This window comes from Chamaea fasciata, unplaced genomic scaffold (genome assembly GCF_029207755.1).
Source record: "Chamaea fasciata isolate MVZ Bird 193981 ecotype frontalis unplaced genomic scaffold, bChaFas1.0.hap1 SCAF_7, whole genome shotgun sequence".
NCBI lineage: Eukaryota > Metazoa > Chordata > Aves > Passeriformes > Sylviidae > Chamaea > Chamaea fasciata.
In genome coordinates this window covers 26497316-26517007 of record NW_027094092.1, presented here as the reverse complement: position 1 = coordinate 26517007, position 19692 = coordinate 26497316, and the positions used below count along the sequence as shown (strand labels likewise).

The 19692-nt window shown below is 37.1% G+C and overlaps 1 protein-coding gene across 5 annotated transcripts in view; it reads left to right on the top strand.

Annotated features, from left to right (window-relative positions):
* ZNF106 (zinc finger protein 106) overlaps nt 1–19692 on the top strand; it is a 40388-nt gene that overhangs the window by 6211 nt on the left and 14485 nt on the right. For 3 of the 5 annotated variants that reach the window (XM_066188118.1, XM_066188115.1, XM_066188117.1), the window contains exons 2-10: nt 1820–1905; nt 3184–3245; nt 7350–7547; nt 9744–11840; nt 12680–13301; nt 14181–14250; nt 15855–16009; nt 16103–16163; nt 16471–16812. In XM_066188118.1, the coding sequence (XP_066044215.1) occupies nt 1852–1905; nt 3184–3245; nt 7350–7547; nt 9744–11840; nt 12680–13301; nt 14181–14250; nt 15855–16009; nt 16103–16163; nt 16471–16812 (3661 nt within the window). In that variant the 5' untranslated portion in view covers nt 1820–1851. Of the gene's footprint in view, nt 1–600; nt 814–1819; nt 1906–3183; nt 3246–7349; nt 7548–9743; nt 11841–12679; nt 13302–14180; nt 14251–15854; nt 16010–16102; nt 16164–16470; nt 16813–19692 lie in introns of those variants that run through there. The other 2 variants (XM_066188116.1, XM_066188120.1) reach the window with 2 other exon arrangements.

The following is a 19692-nucleotide window of genomic DNA, read 5'->3' as shown; positions in this document are numbered from 1 at the left end:
TAATTGCTGTCTCAGTTGAAATATGTTTAAAACCAAGTTATGATCTTTATAAACGCTTTCAAAATATTTTGTTCCAAAATATAGTATTTCTGTATCCTGACCTTCCATGAAAGCAGGTGCTTTTGCATGGGCATCACTGATACCATATGAATTTATATGCAGGCTGGTGCAAAGCTGTGAATAATCTTACACCTTTGTTGGGGGTTATGTCAAAATAAACAGCTGCTACTAATGATTCAAAAATATCAGGTGCCCCTGTGATGATGCTAAAAAAATGCATATTTAAACATTATCAGGTATCTCAGGGAGATAAAGAATGGTGGTTAGGGAACAGGAGATGATTGAATCTCCTGTTGTGTTTTAGGTGTATTTGCTTTAGTATGGTAATGTGGATTTTTTTTTAGGGAGAAAACTCTTTCTCTGTTGTCTAATGATGAAAGTGCTATTGCAACTCTCAGTTTCTTCCCCTTTAACCCAGACAGATGCTGGTACCTTCGGTGTAAATGGACATGCAAAATCTGTAGGGAAAGAGTTACTTGTCAAAGAACTATGTTTTGGGCATAAAGGGTTGTGGTTTTAATTGCTGATTTTTGTTTACAGTGGGACAGAACAGAGCTACTTTAGGTAATCTGGATTTGGTAAAAATCCTGTTCCTGCCCTTTGCTCACAGCTTCTACTCAGTACCAAATCTGGAGATTTTGATGCCCCCGATAAAGAAGGTTGATGTTGAATAATTAGAATTAACTTTGTAGAGTCAGTTGTGGATAAGAGTTCTTGCAGATGGCTCTTGCAGGTTAAGTTTGATGCTGTTGGGTAAGTTAGCTCTGAAGTTTCCTAACATAGGATAGCAAAACTTGAAATGATTTTTCTGTGCAGATACAAAATTGCTGAGTAAAAAATACATTTGTTTCCAATTTAGGGTGAGGGACTGCCTGTGCCAAGTCAATAGAAAAGGACTGCCTGTGCCAAGTCAATAGAAAATGACAATGATGCTCAATCATTCTGCATTTTAGTGTATTTTAAGAGAAAGAAAAGTGCAAAGATTATACCCTGTTATTTAAACAGACATATCTGTTTTTGCATTGTAACCTAGACTAATTTCATTGCACTCCTTATGAGTTAAACATTATGATAAATTGCATAGGACATTTAATTTGACCTGCTACTGCTTTCATTTGCATATATACAAGTCTTAAGTAGATTAGTGTTAAAATGCTGTCTAAATTGAATATTTCAGTACATGCATATGTGTACTTCTTACAGAGGCTGATGAGAAAAATACAGAATTTTAAAACACTTCAGGTTTTATTTTATGGTGCATAAATGGATTGATAAAACTTGAAGACTAGTGGTCTTTGATGTCAGAAATGGCCTCTGTTTCATTTTCCTAGGGCCTTAAATATCTTCTTGAGCGGCCCTGTGAACTAAAATAAAGATCTGAATTTGCCCTGCTTGGTTTTCCCAATTCCTTATCTCCCTTTCATCATCCTAGTTGAAAAATGTTCTGTTAATCTGATTTGAGTAGCTTAGAGGATTCCTACAGACCTCTGGCTGTTGAATGAGTACCATGTCTTTGATGACAAGGAACAAAATGAAAGAAAAGGAAAGCTGCATTTTATTATAGGTGTTTTAGGTGACTGTTCAAAACTACCTTATCTTTTTTTGAAGAATACCAACTATGCATGAGAAGCATGTAATCTCTTAAACTCAGCACAATAGTTTTCATGAACAGTAACTTTGCTTACTTTATTTGTTAAAATAAATTAATGAAACAAGTAATCCTGGATGTTGGTTGTTTTAAAATTGTTTTTATTTGCAGGTGTAGGATAAGATATTTCCAGAGCAAGAAGCATGGTTCAGCAACGAAAATGTGCTTTATGTCACATTGTGTACAACTCAAAAAAGGTAAATAATTAATGCTTGACATGTATCAGTAGATATTAATATGAAATGTGAATGAGAAATGGTTCCATTTTAAAATTGTGCAAAGTACAGTTTCCTTTTACCGGGTATATATTGCCCCAAGTCTATCTCAAATCAAAGAATATGTTTGTATTTGCTTTGGAGTATCTTTCTTGAAGTGAGCTGTGCCGTATGCTTGATTCTAAATGTTAAAAATAGTGAGGTCTTTGGGGTTTTTTATATTATTTTATAAAGATAGTAAAGTGAAAAGCACTCACTTCTTTGGCTGTAAATTGTGATACGGGAAGAATGCATGATTTTTCAGATTCATCATGGAAGGTCTGTGTTTCCATATGGCAGAACCAAACGGAATTGTGTAGCAGAGTGTATGTTTTCATTAATGTGTCAGTTTGGTGTCCATCTTCTCTGTGCTGTGTATTTATGTAAAGTCTGCATTGAAACTAAGTGTTTCTTAATGGACCTTCATGTATTGTTTAGCCACATGGCATGTGGAGATGTGGCCAATGCCAGTGGTTTGATTCACACAACTCTTCAAGGTTGAAGATGTTCCTTTCCCTTTGCAGATAGGATTTCAAGAGCTAAAGAGGATAGTGATTAGTATCTGGTCTTTGAAGATTTCCAAACACTTCGGGTCAAACACCAAAAGAAAGTTGAATCGTCTGGACTGCTTACTTTTGCTGAGTGATGAATTTCTTTCTCTTCTGGCAGCTCCCTTTCAATAGTAAATAATTATAACAGTACTGCAGTTCATGGATCAGAGTTGCTGTAAACAACAAACTGACATGTCCATCTCTGTTGCTGAAGTGTCTAGCCAAGTAAAATAGTATTTGATATCTTTTAATACAAATACAGAGAAACTGCTCAGATTGCACAGGGAAACTGTTTTAAGTACTGTGATTCTGAAGAGTGGTATTAATGAGACTTTTAATTAAAATGATTCTCAACAGTCATTTGTCAAAAATCAGTCTAATAAACTTTGCTACATGCACTGTTATTTGACTTTCCTGGAATTCTGCTTCCCTTGTGTTGAGTTTTAATGACTCACATGTGTTCTTCTTGGGAAAGGTAGCATAACTTCCTGCAGGTGTGCCTACTTGTGCTTTCGTAGCCACAGAAAGAGGAATGGCAACTGCTTCAGCCCTGCAGGAGTACAAGGAGTACACCCTTGTGCAAGGCAGGACAATTCTCAAAAATGAGCTCTTTGGAAACGATATAGCGTTTTGTTTTGACCAATTTTATTTTCTTTTCCTCATGTTGAAGGAGATGGAAGAACACATGAGAAGCATGCTTCACCACAGAGAACTGGAAAACCTGAAGGGAAGGTATGAGAACAATCTTGCATCCTTCCTCCCTGTGCCATTTTGTATGTCACTTTCTGGAAGAACTCCTGGCCTATTTCCCATATAAGCTGAATTGCACAATTTATGTTTCACTTTAAAGAGTGCCTTGTCATATACAGCTGGCAATGAACGTGTCCTCATGATGTCAGAAACTCAGGAGACAACCAATAATGTGGAAGAAAGGTCACCTGCATTGCTTTGACTGCAGTGAAATAAAATTATTTCATTCTTGGCGGTTTCATGCTTGGTTCTTCTTTGTTTTGCAAGCACTAGATTTCTGCCTTTGTCAGAATTAGGAACAATGGTATTTTTCTTTTTAAATTTTTCGTTTTGTTTCTTTTTTTAAGTTTTCAATTATGTTAAAACAATTGTTGATCTTTTAAAGCACTGTGAGAATGATGTCTGCTTGAGTGATTGTCATTTGCCACCATGGTCCAGTTGCTTGATTAAGAGGTCTAACCATACTGGATGGCGTTTTCTTTAACGTTTCCTTGTTTTATTTGAAACCTTTGGAAAGTAGAAAGGGGGAGTTAAGGAATATTCAAATATCATCCTAATAATAGGGAATTAGGTTACAACCAGAGTACACTTAAAAGTGATTTCAAGTGTATGGATTTTGAGGTAGCCACAGAGATCTGATGCTGTCAAATAATTGAGTATTTGATTTACAAATTAATTTTTAATCATCTTGCAGCACAAACTTTAACAAATGACTAATCTGTTTTAAACACCATTTAAAGGACTAAAAGTAATCCTCTTTCCACTCTTTGAGGTGTAGGGGATTAATTTTGTCAAGACATCTGTCGTATATTCAGGGAAAAAAGCCAGAATGCTCTCTGCACTAGAAACCTGCTTTTGGCTTCTGGTCAGCTAACTGGTGGAGCACTTTTGCTCTGGACTGTCTTCTTCTGGCCTTCTACATTTTATTTTTTATTTTAGTTTAGTTATGGCCCTATAAAGTAACACTAATTTCTAGATGCTATGTATTGTGTCTGCAGTGCCTTGCAAATGATTGGACAATTTTTAGTTTTCCATTTCCATAGGACTGATGTTAAGTTAAATTTCTTTCATCATCTTTACATTTTTTAATACTAATGTAACTATCTGCCTTCATTACTCTTTCAGAAGAATTCATGGAAGATGCTTGTTCTCAAAATAATGAACCTAATTTTTCATTGTGCAACAGCAGCTTTGTTCTCTCTCTTGTGCCCCTTCTTCTTTCTCTCATTTAAATTTAATTAGAAGTTTTTAGGAGTCTTTTACAACTGTGTACTTCAAGAAGAAAATGGGAAGTGCAAGCAACAGCCTCATGATTGTGGCTGAATTGTCTAACAGAGGATAATACCATTAAAGTGTGTAGAGTATCAATATCTTACTAACTTGAAATTTAGTATCCAACTAGAAGTCACTTTTCAGACTTGCCCTATGGAAGACTTAAAGGAAACACACCCACTGATTCATTTTTTTTTCCTTTTGAAGTTAGTTTAGCAATCTCAAGGGCTAGAATAATTTTCTGGAAACATTTTAAGACTCTTCTCCTTTTCTTGAAGTCTTACTCTTTGTGATGTATAAGGAGGATTGGATGCCAAGTAAAAAGCTGTAGCATATTTATTTGGGTTTTGTTTGTTTTTAGTTGAAAGTGAAAATAGTGCTCTTGTTCCAAGGGACATTGAGGATACAGTCTGAAGTACACACACAGTAAATAAAGCTCTTGGATGCTTTCATACTGAGAATATTTTTGTCATGTTTACATCAAACTTCTTTTGGCCGCCTTGTTGAGCAGCTAAGATTGTGTGGTGTTCCTGTATAGTAGGGTTGTAGACATGATCAATGTGTGTCATGGACTGTGCTAGTTCTAGATGGCATTAATGGGTGTAGGAAAAGTATAGAAATGAAGGAAATCTAAATTTCCCTAAGTGTAGCTATCTGAACTCCTAGCCAGTTTATCTTCAATTAAAGCATTTGTTCATAAAGAAAAAATGTAGTCTTTTTCTTTAGGCTCTTACAGATTAACAGCAGGTCAGAGAAGTCTTGTCTTTTCTGACTGTTGGTGCAGGAACCACAGCTTTGTAATTAATAACTCGCAAGTTAGAAGTGATAGAAACAAGTTCTTTGTCCTCAGTCCAGCTATTAACTCACTGGCTTTGTCCAAAGGAAATAAAACTTTGCATTTAGTTAGTCTATAAATGAGGATGATAAAAGTTTTATGAAAGAATTGAAACATGGGTCTTATGAAGGATGTGGATTGTTTTTTATGACATAATTACTACCACATTAGAACCACTGGGGTGTGTTTCTAATTGAGAGTCCTTACGAGTGAAGTGGAACGTTATGTAAAAAGAACATTTTTTTCAGTGAGAAGCCAACTTTCTATTTGCAGTTTGCCTTGTGTGATGACCTAAGTTAAAAATAAGTCTTATTAGCTATGCACAGCTGTGCCATTTATGAGTGTGAAGAGGATTCTTCCGATGACATTAGTAAAATATAGTGGTTTGGTTACCTTTATTGCATTAATAAGATAGCCCAAAGTACAATACATAGAATATGGGCTTTCAGCATTTATTAGCGAGTGTGAAGTGTGAGTGTACAAAATTAAGTACACTTAGTTCTGGAAAGTACATGCTAAATTTGGAAGCTACTGACATCATAAATGAAATTTATCTTAATGTTTAACCTGAAATTAATTAGGCGGCAACATACACAATAATTAAACAAAAATTTTCTGATTTTTAATACTTAGGCTGTTTAAAATAAAGCCATCTCTAGGTGTGTCTAAATGACAGCACTGATCTCAACTATGTTAGTAGGGAAAACCACTGATATCCAGGATAAATAAAACATAGCTGATGACACTTGGCTGGCCACTCCGATTAGGATGTTGCCTTAACACCTTGAGTGAATGTACATCTTTTGATCTTTCTCTCAATTTATTTTGAACTGTTCACTGAAAAAAACAAGGATTCATGTTGTCTTTTTCCTTTACGGATCCCATTTTCTTGACACTAGTCGTGAACTGTGTGTCATATTGTAATGTTTCTGTTCTAAGACTTTGGTGTCAAGTGCTCCACAGGGACATACAGATCTGCTTTTATGAATTAACTGGCAGAATTGAAAGAAGCATAGTGGAGGCAGTCAGTGAATCCTGTCTTGGTCCTGCTGAATTATTTGCAGTGGAGTATGCTTTGATTAATTTTTTTTCCAATTTTTTTTTTTTTTTTTAATCTGATGATTGTATTTTCCTTGTTTAGGAAGTTTACAATGTACTTCATTAACACTGGAGTACTGAAAGGATTTGTCAGAAGAACAAATGTTGTGGTTTTAGAAATCTGAATTTCTTAAAAAGAAAAAAAAAAAAGAGTTAAAGTCTTGTAACCTTAATCCAGTAACGTAAGTATAGCCATTTGTCTGATACAGCTGTCAACTTTCTCCGGCTGAAATTGTTTCTGTTTTTTAAGATAAGTCCTCTAAAGTAGAAAGCAGACCTCATGCGCACTTGAACCAAATAAAGTACAGTGAACTGAAGACACCCTCGCATCACTCACTGTGCTGTGGAGTCTTTGGATTCCAGGCAGCAGTCTCAGCTGTCCCAGTTTAGGTTACGTTGTATCAGGATTGGCTGTATCCATGTACTGCCTCCTCCCTTTTCTAAATTTCACTGGGGGAAGGCTCAAGGCAAGGATTAAATGTAGAAGCTGTCACCAGGCTTCCCCAGTGCAGCTGGCAGCATGGATGGGCTTCAGAGCTCCTGCTAGCTCTGGAAGCCTTTCATTCTGCCTTCTCGCTCACTATGTTTCCTCTGAATAGATTTTGAGTACAACAATTCAAGAAGAATTCCTTATCCCAGTTAACACAACTTTATTACCAAGTCTTTTACCTCTTGATTGTTGGAAAAAAATCTTGTAAAAACTGACCATCAGAAAACTAAATCTTGAAAGAAAAAGCCAGAGAATTCAAGTAACTTCAATATACCAAGCAAAACCTAGCTGCCTTGAAATTTAGCACATTCAGAGGAAACAAAGTAAAACCAGAGCTACCTGCCATGCCAGTTGGCAGAGCTGAAAGTCCACCCTCTGCCTCTCTTCCTAGGGATAGCAGCCATGAATGCCGGGTGTGCAGGGTGACGCTGGTGGGTTTGTCAGCATATGCCAAGCACATCTCCAGTCAGCTGCACAAAGACAATGTTAATGCCCATGACAGAAAAGAGGAAGAGAAAGAAGAGGCAGAAGAAGAACACCTTGACAAAGAACTCATTCAACTAATCAAGCAAAAGAAGGAACGGAGCCGGTGAGTTTTCATTTCTTCACTTAGGCCATAGAATTGCTTTTAACACAATAAGGATGCACTTCTGAGGCTTAAGTGCTCACAAAAGGTTAAATGCCTGGAGCCAGTGTACTTGTTGTGTGAACAATCCAAGAGACCTGTGTGGATATTGTAGTTTCATCATGTAAACATGATTCTACTGAATGTTCTTGTCCTATTCCTCTACTACTAGTAAGGAAATACAATCATTCTCCATTATGGGTAAAAACAGTCTTGTGTTTTGAGAACCCTAATGTTTTTATTTTAATATTTGATACCTTTTTAACTGAAGGCTTAATAAATGGACAGTAGTGCTAGTATTGTTTATGGTGGAGGTTGTCTGTAGGAACCTGATCTTTAAGAAACTGCTGCTAAACATGTTTTGTTTTTTTTTATAAAATGAATTGGATCATTCTGTAAATGTCATACTGAAATCCCCTAATCCTTGAATAAAATTTCTTACCTGTTTTGCCTTGCTGCTTACCATTAGTTAAACATAGTTCCAGTGGCTCACTATGAAATAGAAGGCTGCAGAAAGTAATAAGTATTGTCTTCTATTTTACATGAAAATCTGTATGTGTGATATTCCAGCTGGGAATATATTATTTGAATCGATTTATGGCATGGTGATGGTACTAAAGGGGCATATAATTTTTAAAAGATGCTCTTGCTTTCTGTGGCTAGAAATTTGAATAAGTGTTTCCAGATGTTGAAATCTGTGGAGATTAGTAGGTTTTGATATCACTGTGTTGTACTAGTGTGTCCCTGCGCTGTGCAAGGGTAATGTTTTCCTACTGGCTAATGTAGATAGCAAAAATGTCACTTTTCCTTTTTGTTTTATGGAAAAGGAGTAATACTCTCAGTGCAGTGTTGTTCTGAGGCAACTAAAACTTTAGAAAATCTCTGTCTGCTGAGTGCTGGTTTGGAGAGGGGGGAAACCAGAAAGTACAAGGATTAAGTTACTAATTCAGCAAAATTGTTTCCATTAGATTGTAACCTAGTTGAGTCAGTTCTTAGATCTTACTGTATCACTTAGACATCTTTTTTTTGTATTCTTGTCTTAGAGCTCAGATTATTTTGCACAGTAGACTCCATTAGAGAGTAGTTTTCCATTAGAGAGTAGTTGTTAGTAAATCTTTTAGCAGAACTGGAATGTATCAAAAATATAAAGGGTGATACAATATGAATTTGCAGTTTACTCAAATCAGTTGTTTTTGAGTAGTAGTGTGAAAGTTTCCTGTCTTTCTTGTACAGGGATCTAGAATGGATGTATTCCTATGATCAGTTTCTGGAAAAAACTTTTAATGAAAACTGCTCATTTGGTAGGATAAATATCTAGAATGTTTAGATTGCTGTCCCTGGGAATGGCTGTAGCTGATAAAGGGAGCGTTTATCTTTAAATGTACATGTGATAGTTTGCCACGTGTTTGTGATAAGTTGCCAAGCACAAGTGCTATCCAAAGGGCAGTCGACAGTGCTGCTGGGAGGCCCATACAGACTCAGCATTGCATGCTGTGGGCTGTTCCAATCTCTTGATTAAAAGAAGACAAATTACTTTTGTATCTGAGGTACATCTTCTGTGGATGTTTTACACCTGTATTTTAACTTAAACTTTATAAACGGAGCCATCCTGTCAATTGTTCCCTCCAGTAAGGATAATAATGGGTTTTTCATCCTAACTCTCCTCTGTTTTATATCAGTTCACTCTAGTTACGCCATTTAACACCAGCAGAAAGTCTTCAGAAAAAATAATTATCTCACTACTGAGTTTTCTATCTACTAAGGTAGATCAAATTACAAAGATTATATAGCACAAAGAAGCTTTCTTTTTATTAGTTTCTTGTAAGTCCAATAGTAAATATAAAGGAATATTATCTTTCAGGTTAGAGACAAGTAATTGAGAATTAGTCTATTGAACAGTCCCTGCACCATATCAGTCATTCTTGTAAGAGAAATTTTGAAATTATCATGTTTAAGTAAATGTACAACATTAGCTTTGAAAGTCAGACATTATTGAAATTTGAACAGCAAAGCTGCTAAAAAAGTACCTGTTTCTTTTTTATAGTAAATAATTTTAAAAAAAAATTTTCTTCCCAGTGCAAATAAAATTTGTGAGGCTTGTGGACTATTGGATTTAGTAGAATAGCGTCAGAATTCAGGCATTTTTCAATTCTTTTGTAGGCAAACTGAATCAAGTTGTGCAAACCAAGAATTAGAATGTGATGATAAGAGATCACAGAGAAGGCGAGAAGAAAGAGCTGCTTACAAAGAAAGAGAAGCTTATGATCAGTCGTCGTGGCATCATCATAATGCATCACAAAGAGACTGGAAGTGGGAAAAGGATGATTATGTTAGTCCTAGACAAGGCAAATTTTTACACTCTCAGAGGAACCTTAATATAAACAGACATTCAGCTGGTGCGAGGGGGCGCTCTGGGTGGCACCAGAATATTTCAGGAGGCCCTTCAAATCGACATAACCATGGGAATTCTGGAAATGCTTGGCATCTAAGTGGGCGGGGAGCAGGAACATCAAATAGGCATCATGGTGCCAGGGAAAGAAATTCTACTTGGCACTCAGAAGAAACAGGTCATTTTTCCAACTGGAATTCTAAGAGTTATGGAGGAAACTGGAAACCAAGTCCTCATGGTGCAAATGGCTGGAATTTTGGAAGCTCAGGAGATTCATATTCATCAGAGCCAAGTGTATACAGTAAGGAAAGGTACGCATGGCAGCGGCCAGAGAAAGGTGATGTTCTGCCATACAGAAATCGAAGAAACAGGGGTAACCGTCTGGATTTTACTAGTGATGAGCTTGCTGCTGAGGGGGCATTGGATTTTAGTTCATCAAAACAACCAGAAAGCAAAACTTCAAGAGCCAGTGGAAAAAGTGTCAGTCCTTCCAGAGATAAAATGTATCGCTGGACTCCCTACCCATCCCAGAAAACTGCAGAGCAGCAACCACGGTCTGAAGATAACCTTTCGAAAACTTCAGATAAAATGGATTCTGTATTTACACCTCTTACTGATTCATCAATGAAAGGAAAAACTTGTGAAGCCAATGTTAGCCTTTCAAAACTTAAAAAACATGAAGCATCTTCCCTTTCTAATGGAACCTCAGATCACCTTGATTCTTGCAAGGTTATGAAAGACTCTTCCAGTGGTGAAAAGCCTGACAAAGATGATAGCAGAAGTACTAGGATGCCATCACTGAAATCCCCTCTTCTGAATATCACAGATATGAAGTTATCCTTGACAAAGCAAGACACAAACAGTCTCTTAAAAAATGTCAGGCTTCTGTTATCCTCAACTATTGGTGAAGAGCAGACTCATTTGAATGCAGTGAACTTGGAAACAAACAGTTTCTCCTCTTATTCATCAAAGCTGCATGGTACTTGTGTTGGTAACTTACAAGACAACAAAGATGTGCTTGGTAGCAATCTTGGTGAGCCTATTAGTAACTTAAGTGAAGCAGAACAAAATCCCAAAGGTGTTCAGTACAACCATTCCTTGCAAAATGCTCCCTTAAGCTCTTGCAAAGACACAAGTGACCAGAATAGGGAAAAAACTGGGAAAGCTTTGCCAAAGAAGGAGTTCAGACTAGATTCATTAGAAGATGTGAGTGGCGATGATTTAATGGGAAGTGAGAAGTCAGAAGGAAGAGCTGAAAAGTTGGATTCTTCTGTTAGTTCTTGTTTACCTTGTGACACTCCTGAAGGTAAAACTACCACCTCTGAAAAGGAAGATGATGAAAAGCCATTTGCTTCAAGTATTGCTTCTGCTGAGCTAAAAAATTCTACATTTCAGGTAGAACCCACAGTTTCTTCATCATCTAGCAGTCAGGACCGTTTGCATATGGATTTGAAAATGTCACAGGACAGAGAAGGAAATGAGGAGTGTGTCAAGTCACATGATCAATTTGTAATGGAAGGTTTTGAAAATCCTTCAGATAATGAGCTTCAAAAAGGAGGAAGCCAGTCAGTAGGACTTCTGCTTCCAGATTTAAGCAAACTTGGCCTTCCTGCTTCTCTTCAAAGAGACCTGACACGGCATATCAGTCTGAAGACCAAAGTCGGGACACATCTGCCAGAGCCCAATCTCAATAATGCTCGTCGCATTCGGAATGTGAATTGCCTTCGGAGAAGTGAGACAGAGAAGGAGTCGGGGCTTAAACCTACCCTCAGGCAGATTCTAAGTGCTTCCCGGCGAAATGTTAACTGGGATCAGGTCATCCAGCAGGTAACCAAGAAGAAACAGGAACTTGGCAAAGGTTTACCAAGGTTGGTAGCTTTGAGATCTAACCATGCCTCTCAGGGCATGCTGAGAGAGGAGGGTTGTTTCTTTCCATATCTGAAATGAACTCCAGAATCATAAAACTGAGAGTTCATAATGTAACTTGCTATGCCGTGATGTTCTGCAGAGTTTTTGAAAATGATGCAAATTTTTTGCAAATAATGCAGAGTTTTTATTGATTGATGCTATGAATGAGTGTCTGTCCATAGATAAGTAAAAGTAATCTGCTCAGAAAAGATTCTGATGAGTTCATAATGGTTGCCTTAATATCGGAATGTGGATGGTAAAAATGTAGTTTCTTTTCAAGTTCTAGTAATGGAAGAATGTAAAGATGCAATCAGGATGGGAACAATGCTGTGACAGTTGCCTAATTCTGCTTTTATTTAGGACTACAAGAAATGCTTGCAGTGCTGCAAGCAGTATAAATGCTCACTCTTCATTTGTTCATCTTTTACTCTGATACGCAGTTTGCTTGTGTGTTTAAGGAAGCAATTATATAATACTGCATTTTTGAAACTTTACAGCTGAAGTGTTTGAAGTGTCTTGAACATGTCACATTTGATTATTCCAACATTGCTTGCGAATAATTTATAATAACATGATTTCTGACTTGGAAATCATGCTGCCAGTTCTTAGCTACTAAGTCTGGTTATGTGATAGACAGATGTGCCATTGCCAGATGATGTAGAAAACGCAGAATACCAGTGTAATGGTATTAAACCTACTACTTAAAGCAGTAATGTACATTTGGGGAAGGGGGAGGCTTCTCTCTATGTGTAGCAGGCTTGTAACTTGTTTGTTTATTTTTCTTTTTATCTTGTTAAAGGTTTGGCATAGAAATGGTGCCTCTTGTTCAAAATGAGCAAGAGGGTCTAGAACTCAGTGAAGAATCTGATCCGTCTACTCTAGAAGGATTCCAGTGGGAAGGGATTTCCTTAGCAATGCCTGGCTTGGCCAGAAAACGTAGCTTTTCTGAAAGCAGTGTCATAGCAGACAGAAATCCTTCTGCTTATAGCTTTTTCAGTGAACAAGCCAAAATTAAGGAAAGTGGGCAAAGGCAAGTAATGGCAGCCAGCTACTCAGATCATGTAGCATCTGGATATGAGGTAAGAACTGACATTGAGGCTGATCAGAAAGAGGAGACACCATCTCCTTTGTCACCTTTTATGTCTGAAAGAACTGAGGCTAGCGGAAGAAGTCATAGCCTACAGGCCACCTCTGAGATCACAGGCCTCACAGGACAAGACCAGGAGAGCCCAGAGAAGAGAACACCTCTTCTTGAAAAACAAAATGTGTTAGAGATGTCAGAAGAAAATCGTCCAGCTTCAAATAGTGCTTCACTTCTTGCAGTATCTAATAACATAGATGCAGCTACAGACAGTAGCTGCACATCTGGTACTGAACAGAATGACAGCCAAGGAATTGGAAAGAAGCGAAGAGCAACTGGAGTAAGTGTGCAATTCTGTCCAGCTTTGATGTGCTGAAACGGTTCTTTCCCTGCCAATGGTGATTCAGCTTTGGAATGATCTGTGCAAGGAGGACTTTTCCCCATCTGAAAGTCTTGTAAATTGATAACCACAAATTCATTTCTTGTTTGACTTAATTTTCTTTAAATTTCTTCTTTCATAGTGCAGGACTTTTGATTTTTTTTGTAATTAGTAGGAATGACAAATGCTCTTTATTTGATTTGGTGCCTGGCATACTATGTTGGTAAACAAGAGCTGTTAAAATATTTCTGTGGAAGTACGAGGTTTTGTAGCAAGGACCTTGGTGTCTCACAACACACTTTAAATGAAAGATTGCCTGTAGTACAAATTTGTTTTCCTTAGATGTTTCTTTTTTAATGGTTAAACAAGGAAATAAAAACATTTTAAAAAATTATATACTTAAAATTATGTCCTGAAATCTGAATTTGTTTCACAGTCCGGCCTTAGACTTATCCAAAGGTTAAAAAAAAATCTTGTTGATCAATTTCACAAAATAATTTTGCAAAAAGCAATAATTTTAATACCTCACTGTTTAATCTTCTACACCCTCAACTGAAACTATAGAGCAGAAACTGATTCAAGTGCAGTCTTAAGCATCTGAGCAAGAAGAAGGCTGTTGGCTTGTTTAATATTTCTTTCTAGTTGAGATGAAAAGATGGCACTCTGTTGCCCTCCCTCTTTTAAGAGCAGAGCAAATGATGAGTTACACAAGAATGTGCAAGCAAATTGTAGATTCTTCTCTGTGCCTACAACTAATGATTGAAAAGATGATGGATATTCAACTTCTTGATTTAGGCAAAGTTATTCTTGTTGCTTTTTAATAGATGATTTTACTTGCAGGAAGGATCTTCTCCTGAAATCCCTAGTCTGGAAAGAAAGAATAAAAGAAGAAAAATCAAAGGTAAAAAAGGTGAGAGAATATTATACATGTGTGCATGTGGTGTAAAGGCTATAAACACCCAGTAGTATTTTGACTTGGCTGAAGTAGTAGTTCCTTAATGTTACTATACTGCTTTTTGGGCTTTTACTGAAGTTTATAGTGTGGACTGCCCACAAATCTGCAACACATTCCTCTCTGAAGACCTTTATCTTAATTTGTCGTAAGTTACTTCTAAGAAAAGGGCGTGTGCATCCTTTCTGCTTTCAGTTCATATGCCTGATTGTACAGATGGGACCTTTGCTTTGCCCCTGTACAGGGTAGTGGGGTTTGTTGCCTCTTTGGATGGAAGTTCTTACAGTAGAAGTCTCCAGTTAACTTCCTTCTAATTCTCCATGCAGCTTTCCCTTTCTGATTCTGGGTAGTCTCATCAGAAAAATTGTGCTCTGCTTGATTTGGTCTCTGTTCTGTTTTTGACATTGCTGGCAGTAGTTTTTACTTTTTTAATGTCCTTAGTGGAAATGAGTGTGGAATGCCTCTCTCCTTCCTGCTCCTGACCAAAGAAAACTCTTATTCTGGTATTAGACAGATCTTTCTCAAACATGCCTAAAACATCCTCATCACTGTCTCAAAATGAACCGTCCAACCATTGTGTTTTAAGCAGAATATTTTCTTTGGTAACTAAACCATTGCTAGGAGCTTTGGGCTCCAGCAAATGGCTTTCAAATGTACCATTTATCTTTTTTTCAGTATTTATTTCTAGTAAGAGTTGTTCATAATGTAGAGCAATAATATGACTCTTCTGTGGGAATGAATATTTATCTACTTGAAAAGGTGGGGGTTTTTATCAGCCTGTGTATTCAATGAGCAGTGTTTGTTATAGAGACTAAATAACACATTCTACTTAGTAAAATCTCTTTCCCATTACTTTGCTTTAACATGATTGTTATTGTAGTAAATTTGCTAAAGGAAACTATAACCTCAACACAATTAAGAAGTGCTCAAATGGAAATCTGTTTGGACAATCTCTCTAATGCCAGAAGTCTCTAGGAGGGATAGGAGTATATTTTACTGAGTACAGTGTTCAGAAACTTTTTCTCAAGAGATTGCAAACACCAGTCTCATGGCCCAAAATGATCTTGAGTAGTAAACTGTTTTTTTTAATCATTGGGGTTTTTTTCTCTGAAACAGCTTTTCTTTGACTTTTGCATTCACTGAATAATTTGAATCTTGTTTAGCTTAAATTTGCCTTTGCCTTTTTGGTTGCATTAATGGCAGGTGTGTATTTGTACTTCTTGTACACATGTACTTCAAGAAAAGATCTTTGTGGAGGAGAATTACTTAATTTATTTAAACTAAATCAGTGCTGGCAAAGCTGGGATGGAATTAATGACTAGAGTCAAGGCTGAGATTCCTTAGCGAGGAATACTTGACTTTGTCTTTCATCCATGTAGACGTAGCTAGTCCTGTCCATAAATATTTCTTTTCAGCTTGAGTAATTATCGATGCTTGAATGTTTCACCTAATTTATGTGATTTGTCCATTCTGAGGTGGTATTATTTATTGTGATATCACAAGTAATGTGTCTTAATGTATTGTTCAGTGCAGTTAGATTCTACATTTTGTTTCTTTTTCAGAACGTTCACAGGTAGACCAGCTATTGGCTATTTCTCTGAGGGAAGAAGAGTTAAGCAAGTCCCTGCAGGGTGTGGACAGCAGCCTCTTGCAGGCGAGGGCTGCCCTGCAGGCTGCCTATGTTGAGGTTCAACGCTTCCTTGTGTTAAAGCAGCAGGTAACAGTGGGCTTTGGAAACTGAACTAGAAGTTAGCAACATGAGCTGCCTGTTAAATCAGTGGGACTGATATAAGCCACAACTATTTTGCAGATAACTATGGAAATGAGTGCACTGAGAAGTCAGAGAATCCAGATCTTGCAGGGGCTACAAGGTACAGCTGCAACAGAGGAATGCTTACTCTCATATTCTTTGAACTCAGGATCTTTTAAAAACTGTGTTTAACTTGAATCTGCTCATATAAGCTACAATGGAATTGTAGACTTGACTTTATTGTCAAATGCGAACTGTCACTTTTGATAGTTTCCTCGTGTGTCTTTTTTTCAAATTTTTCTCTTCCTTGACTCTGTGTCCACAAGAAATGAGTCCTGGCACCACTAAATTTTATTGTAAAATATAAATGTTTTTGTTCTGTTATTTATTTGTTTGCTTGTTTAATGTATCACTTCTTTTGCCATTAGAAACATATGAACCTTCTGAACTCTCCGAGCAACTTTCCTGCAGTGCCCCGACTGAGAGACTAAACAGCAAATCTCAGATGACAGCTGACTCAGTTCCTTCCGGCTCTCTCCTGCCCCTTTTGGACACTTTGTCTTCCTCTGTACCTCCACGAGGAGCTTCTGTTCCCATAACCATGGCATCACCATTCCAGTCTTCTGGCAGTACACCTTCCAATACTCCTGACTCCTCAGTACAAGTTAAACGAGAACCTGTGTCTCCAAAAGGCACAGAACTAAATGTGAATTCTGTACTGCAGAGCTCTCCATGTGCTCCACAAGCAGAAGAGGTGGAACAGAATGATGGTATTTGTAGTTTCTCTTTAAGATAATTAACTTTAAGAAAATAAGGAAATTATTTTTTCCCAAAAAGAATGTAAATTGTGTCTCAACCTGCAGTCTGTCAGGTGGGGGTGAACTCTCATTAATTTGGGTAGGACTTTGTAGTTTTGCTTTGAAAATAGAACAAACGTGAATTTGAAGGCTACATCTTCTTAGAATAATTTAGTTAACTGAAAAAAAACCCAAACTGACACAAACCTGAGAATCTCCTCTATAATTTTTGTCTTCTACTCTGCATCATTTAATGAGCACTGGTAGTTAACAAGTTTGCCTACAAAGAAAGAAGATGTGCCTGAAAATATTTTTTAAAAAATTATGAACAGCTACATCAAGATTATTCTGTATTTTTCTTGGGCTCCGCTGGCTAAGCACAAAGAGTATAATTTGTAATATTAGAAGTAACAACCCATCTTCTACTAACTGGCTTTTAGGCACTCTTCACTCATGTGAGGGGCATAGGAGGACTAGCAATGAAGATAGGGGTTTACTTTTTTCTCCTAAATTAATTGAGCAACTAATGGGAGAGCTCCTGCTTCAACAAAGTGAGATCTTAATGAGTGCAGCTAAAGTAGCTAACTCCTTATTTAGATAGTTTAAACCCCATAAACATATGTGCTGTAGTCTGTGATCAAAGGTTAAATGCTATTGGTAGTTTCCTCTGCAACTTGATACTGGGACTGAAGGTAAAAACTGAAGATTAAAAGCTTAATCATCCCTTACTTTCCTAAGAGCCTGTAAAGTCAAGCAGGGTGACTCTAATGACAGCTGTTTGTCTGCCATAACAATGTCACTCACCCAAACCTTTAACTTGGATAATTTGAGAAAAACATTCGTAAGATTGATTTTCATTGTAGATAGGCAACACAACCTTTTCCCCTCCAACTGAAATGCAAAATACTATTGGAAAAAGTCATGTTCTACCTTTATAAGCATTTTTTTTTCTCAAGCACAAGATGAGTGTTGGCTGAATTGAAGCTTAGACTTCTTTATTACAAGAAATTGATCTTTTTAACCTTTTTTTCTGTTTGCTTCAGATGTAGAATTGCATATAAGTGATGGGTTGTGCTATTTTTTAGTCACCATTTTATTTCCTGTATTCCATTCTGTTATGGTACATTAATCTAGTATTGAGGAGTTTGCTTCATCTCTTTTTGGAGGATTTGACAAGGAATGTGAAGCTCTGGGGGTATTCAGAAAAGTGAACTTGGGGCAGGAGAAAAATTAGCTCTTTTGTTTGCATTGTTAAGACTCAACTTTTAGGAAGCCACTACCTTTCCTCTGCTTTCCTGTTTTTATTGGCACATGCCATACTGTTATGCTTAAACATCAGGGAAATTTTTATTTGTATTGGAGTCATTTTTATTCTGAGTTTTCCAGCTCTAAGGAAAGATTTAGTGATCACTAGCTGCAGTGGCATGAAGTGTCTTGCTTGCAGAATCTTAAATCTTCACAACAGAGAAATTGAAGAGGTGTTTTTTTTATTTTTTTCTTATGGAGATGAACCTTCAGTGTATAGCTACATTTGTTACTTAAATAATTACTTTGGAAAGCTCGTAATCACATTATTTTTCCGTTTCCTACAAACTTAATTTTAATGTATTAAAAGCAAGAATATTCTTTTTGTGTTCATTTGTCAAGTTACCATAGCTTTGGTATTGATGAACTTCTGTATGTGCTACATTTAAAATGAGTTTGTCTTCAGATAAATTTAGTAATTTTTTGGGAAATAAGCATTTGCCTTCAGGTACATTCTGTAATTTGAGGAACAGAAATTCATTCTGGGGCAGGCGGTATATTTTTTGGAGTTAAATGTTTAGCTTGTCAGCTTCCCATTGAGGTTAGCCCAGCCTTGCTTTTAGGGAGCTGATTGCATTTGATTTCCCCTAAATGCCAGCAGTGTGTCCTGCCTGTGGAACTGAGTGATTCTGTTTTTCTTACATTGTCATGGTGATTTCCTACTTCTTTTTCTAATCCCCGCAGCACTCCAAGTGCTGATAATTAATAACTTTCAAGTTTAGAAATTTCAGTTGAAGTGGCTGGTTGCTAAATTTTTCCTGTGAAAAGTGAGCAAGTTACTTCCTTCCCCTTTCCAGTGGGAAATGAGTGGCACATGATATTAGAGGTGTATTCAGAATTTAAGGGTTTGTGTGCTTTCTTCCCAGTATAATTCAACACAGTAACTCATTCAAACTTCATCTTATTATTAATTTCTTCCATACAGAGGTTTTTCTATCAGGTTTTGCAGTTGTGCATGACAGTTACATGTCCAGGGAAAAACTTCTTTCCATTGATTGTCTTTAAATGCAATGTATCCTATGCTGTCAGCAAGTTCTAGTTTTATCTTGGAATCCCCCGTCTGGTGAAGGTGTGGGTGAGAGATGTTCTCATTTTAGCTGTTTCTAATTGGATGCGCAATTCCAAAGCATCAAATTTGTCCTGTGATGTGTAATGTGCTTTTGGCCAAGCATTAGTGTAGGTTTAATTTGCTGGCTTCTGAGAGGCTGGAAGAGGGAAGTGTTCCAACTTCCCATTTGCATTGTGTGATCCCACCCCAGAAATGCAGTGAACTTGAAACATCCTGTTCTGCATTGTAGTTATTGCAAGCGTAACTGGGGAATTTTAGGGTGTGGGAAACAGCTGCGAGATGCTGCCCTTAGTCTGTCTCAGCTGACAGGCTGGATCATTTTGTTCATATTAATTCAGTCACAATTAAATCACAGAGAGTGTATTGACCCCATTGCATAGTCCACCACAGATGAGCTAACTAAACTAACTAAATAAAGCCTACCCTCATGGCTTACAGTGCTGCTATTCCCAGGATAAATTAACAGTACTGCAGAGTGG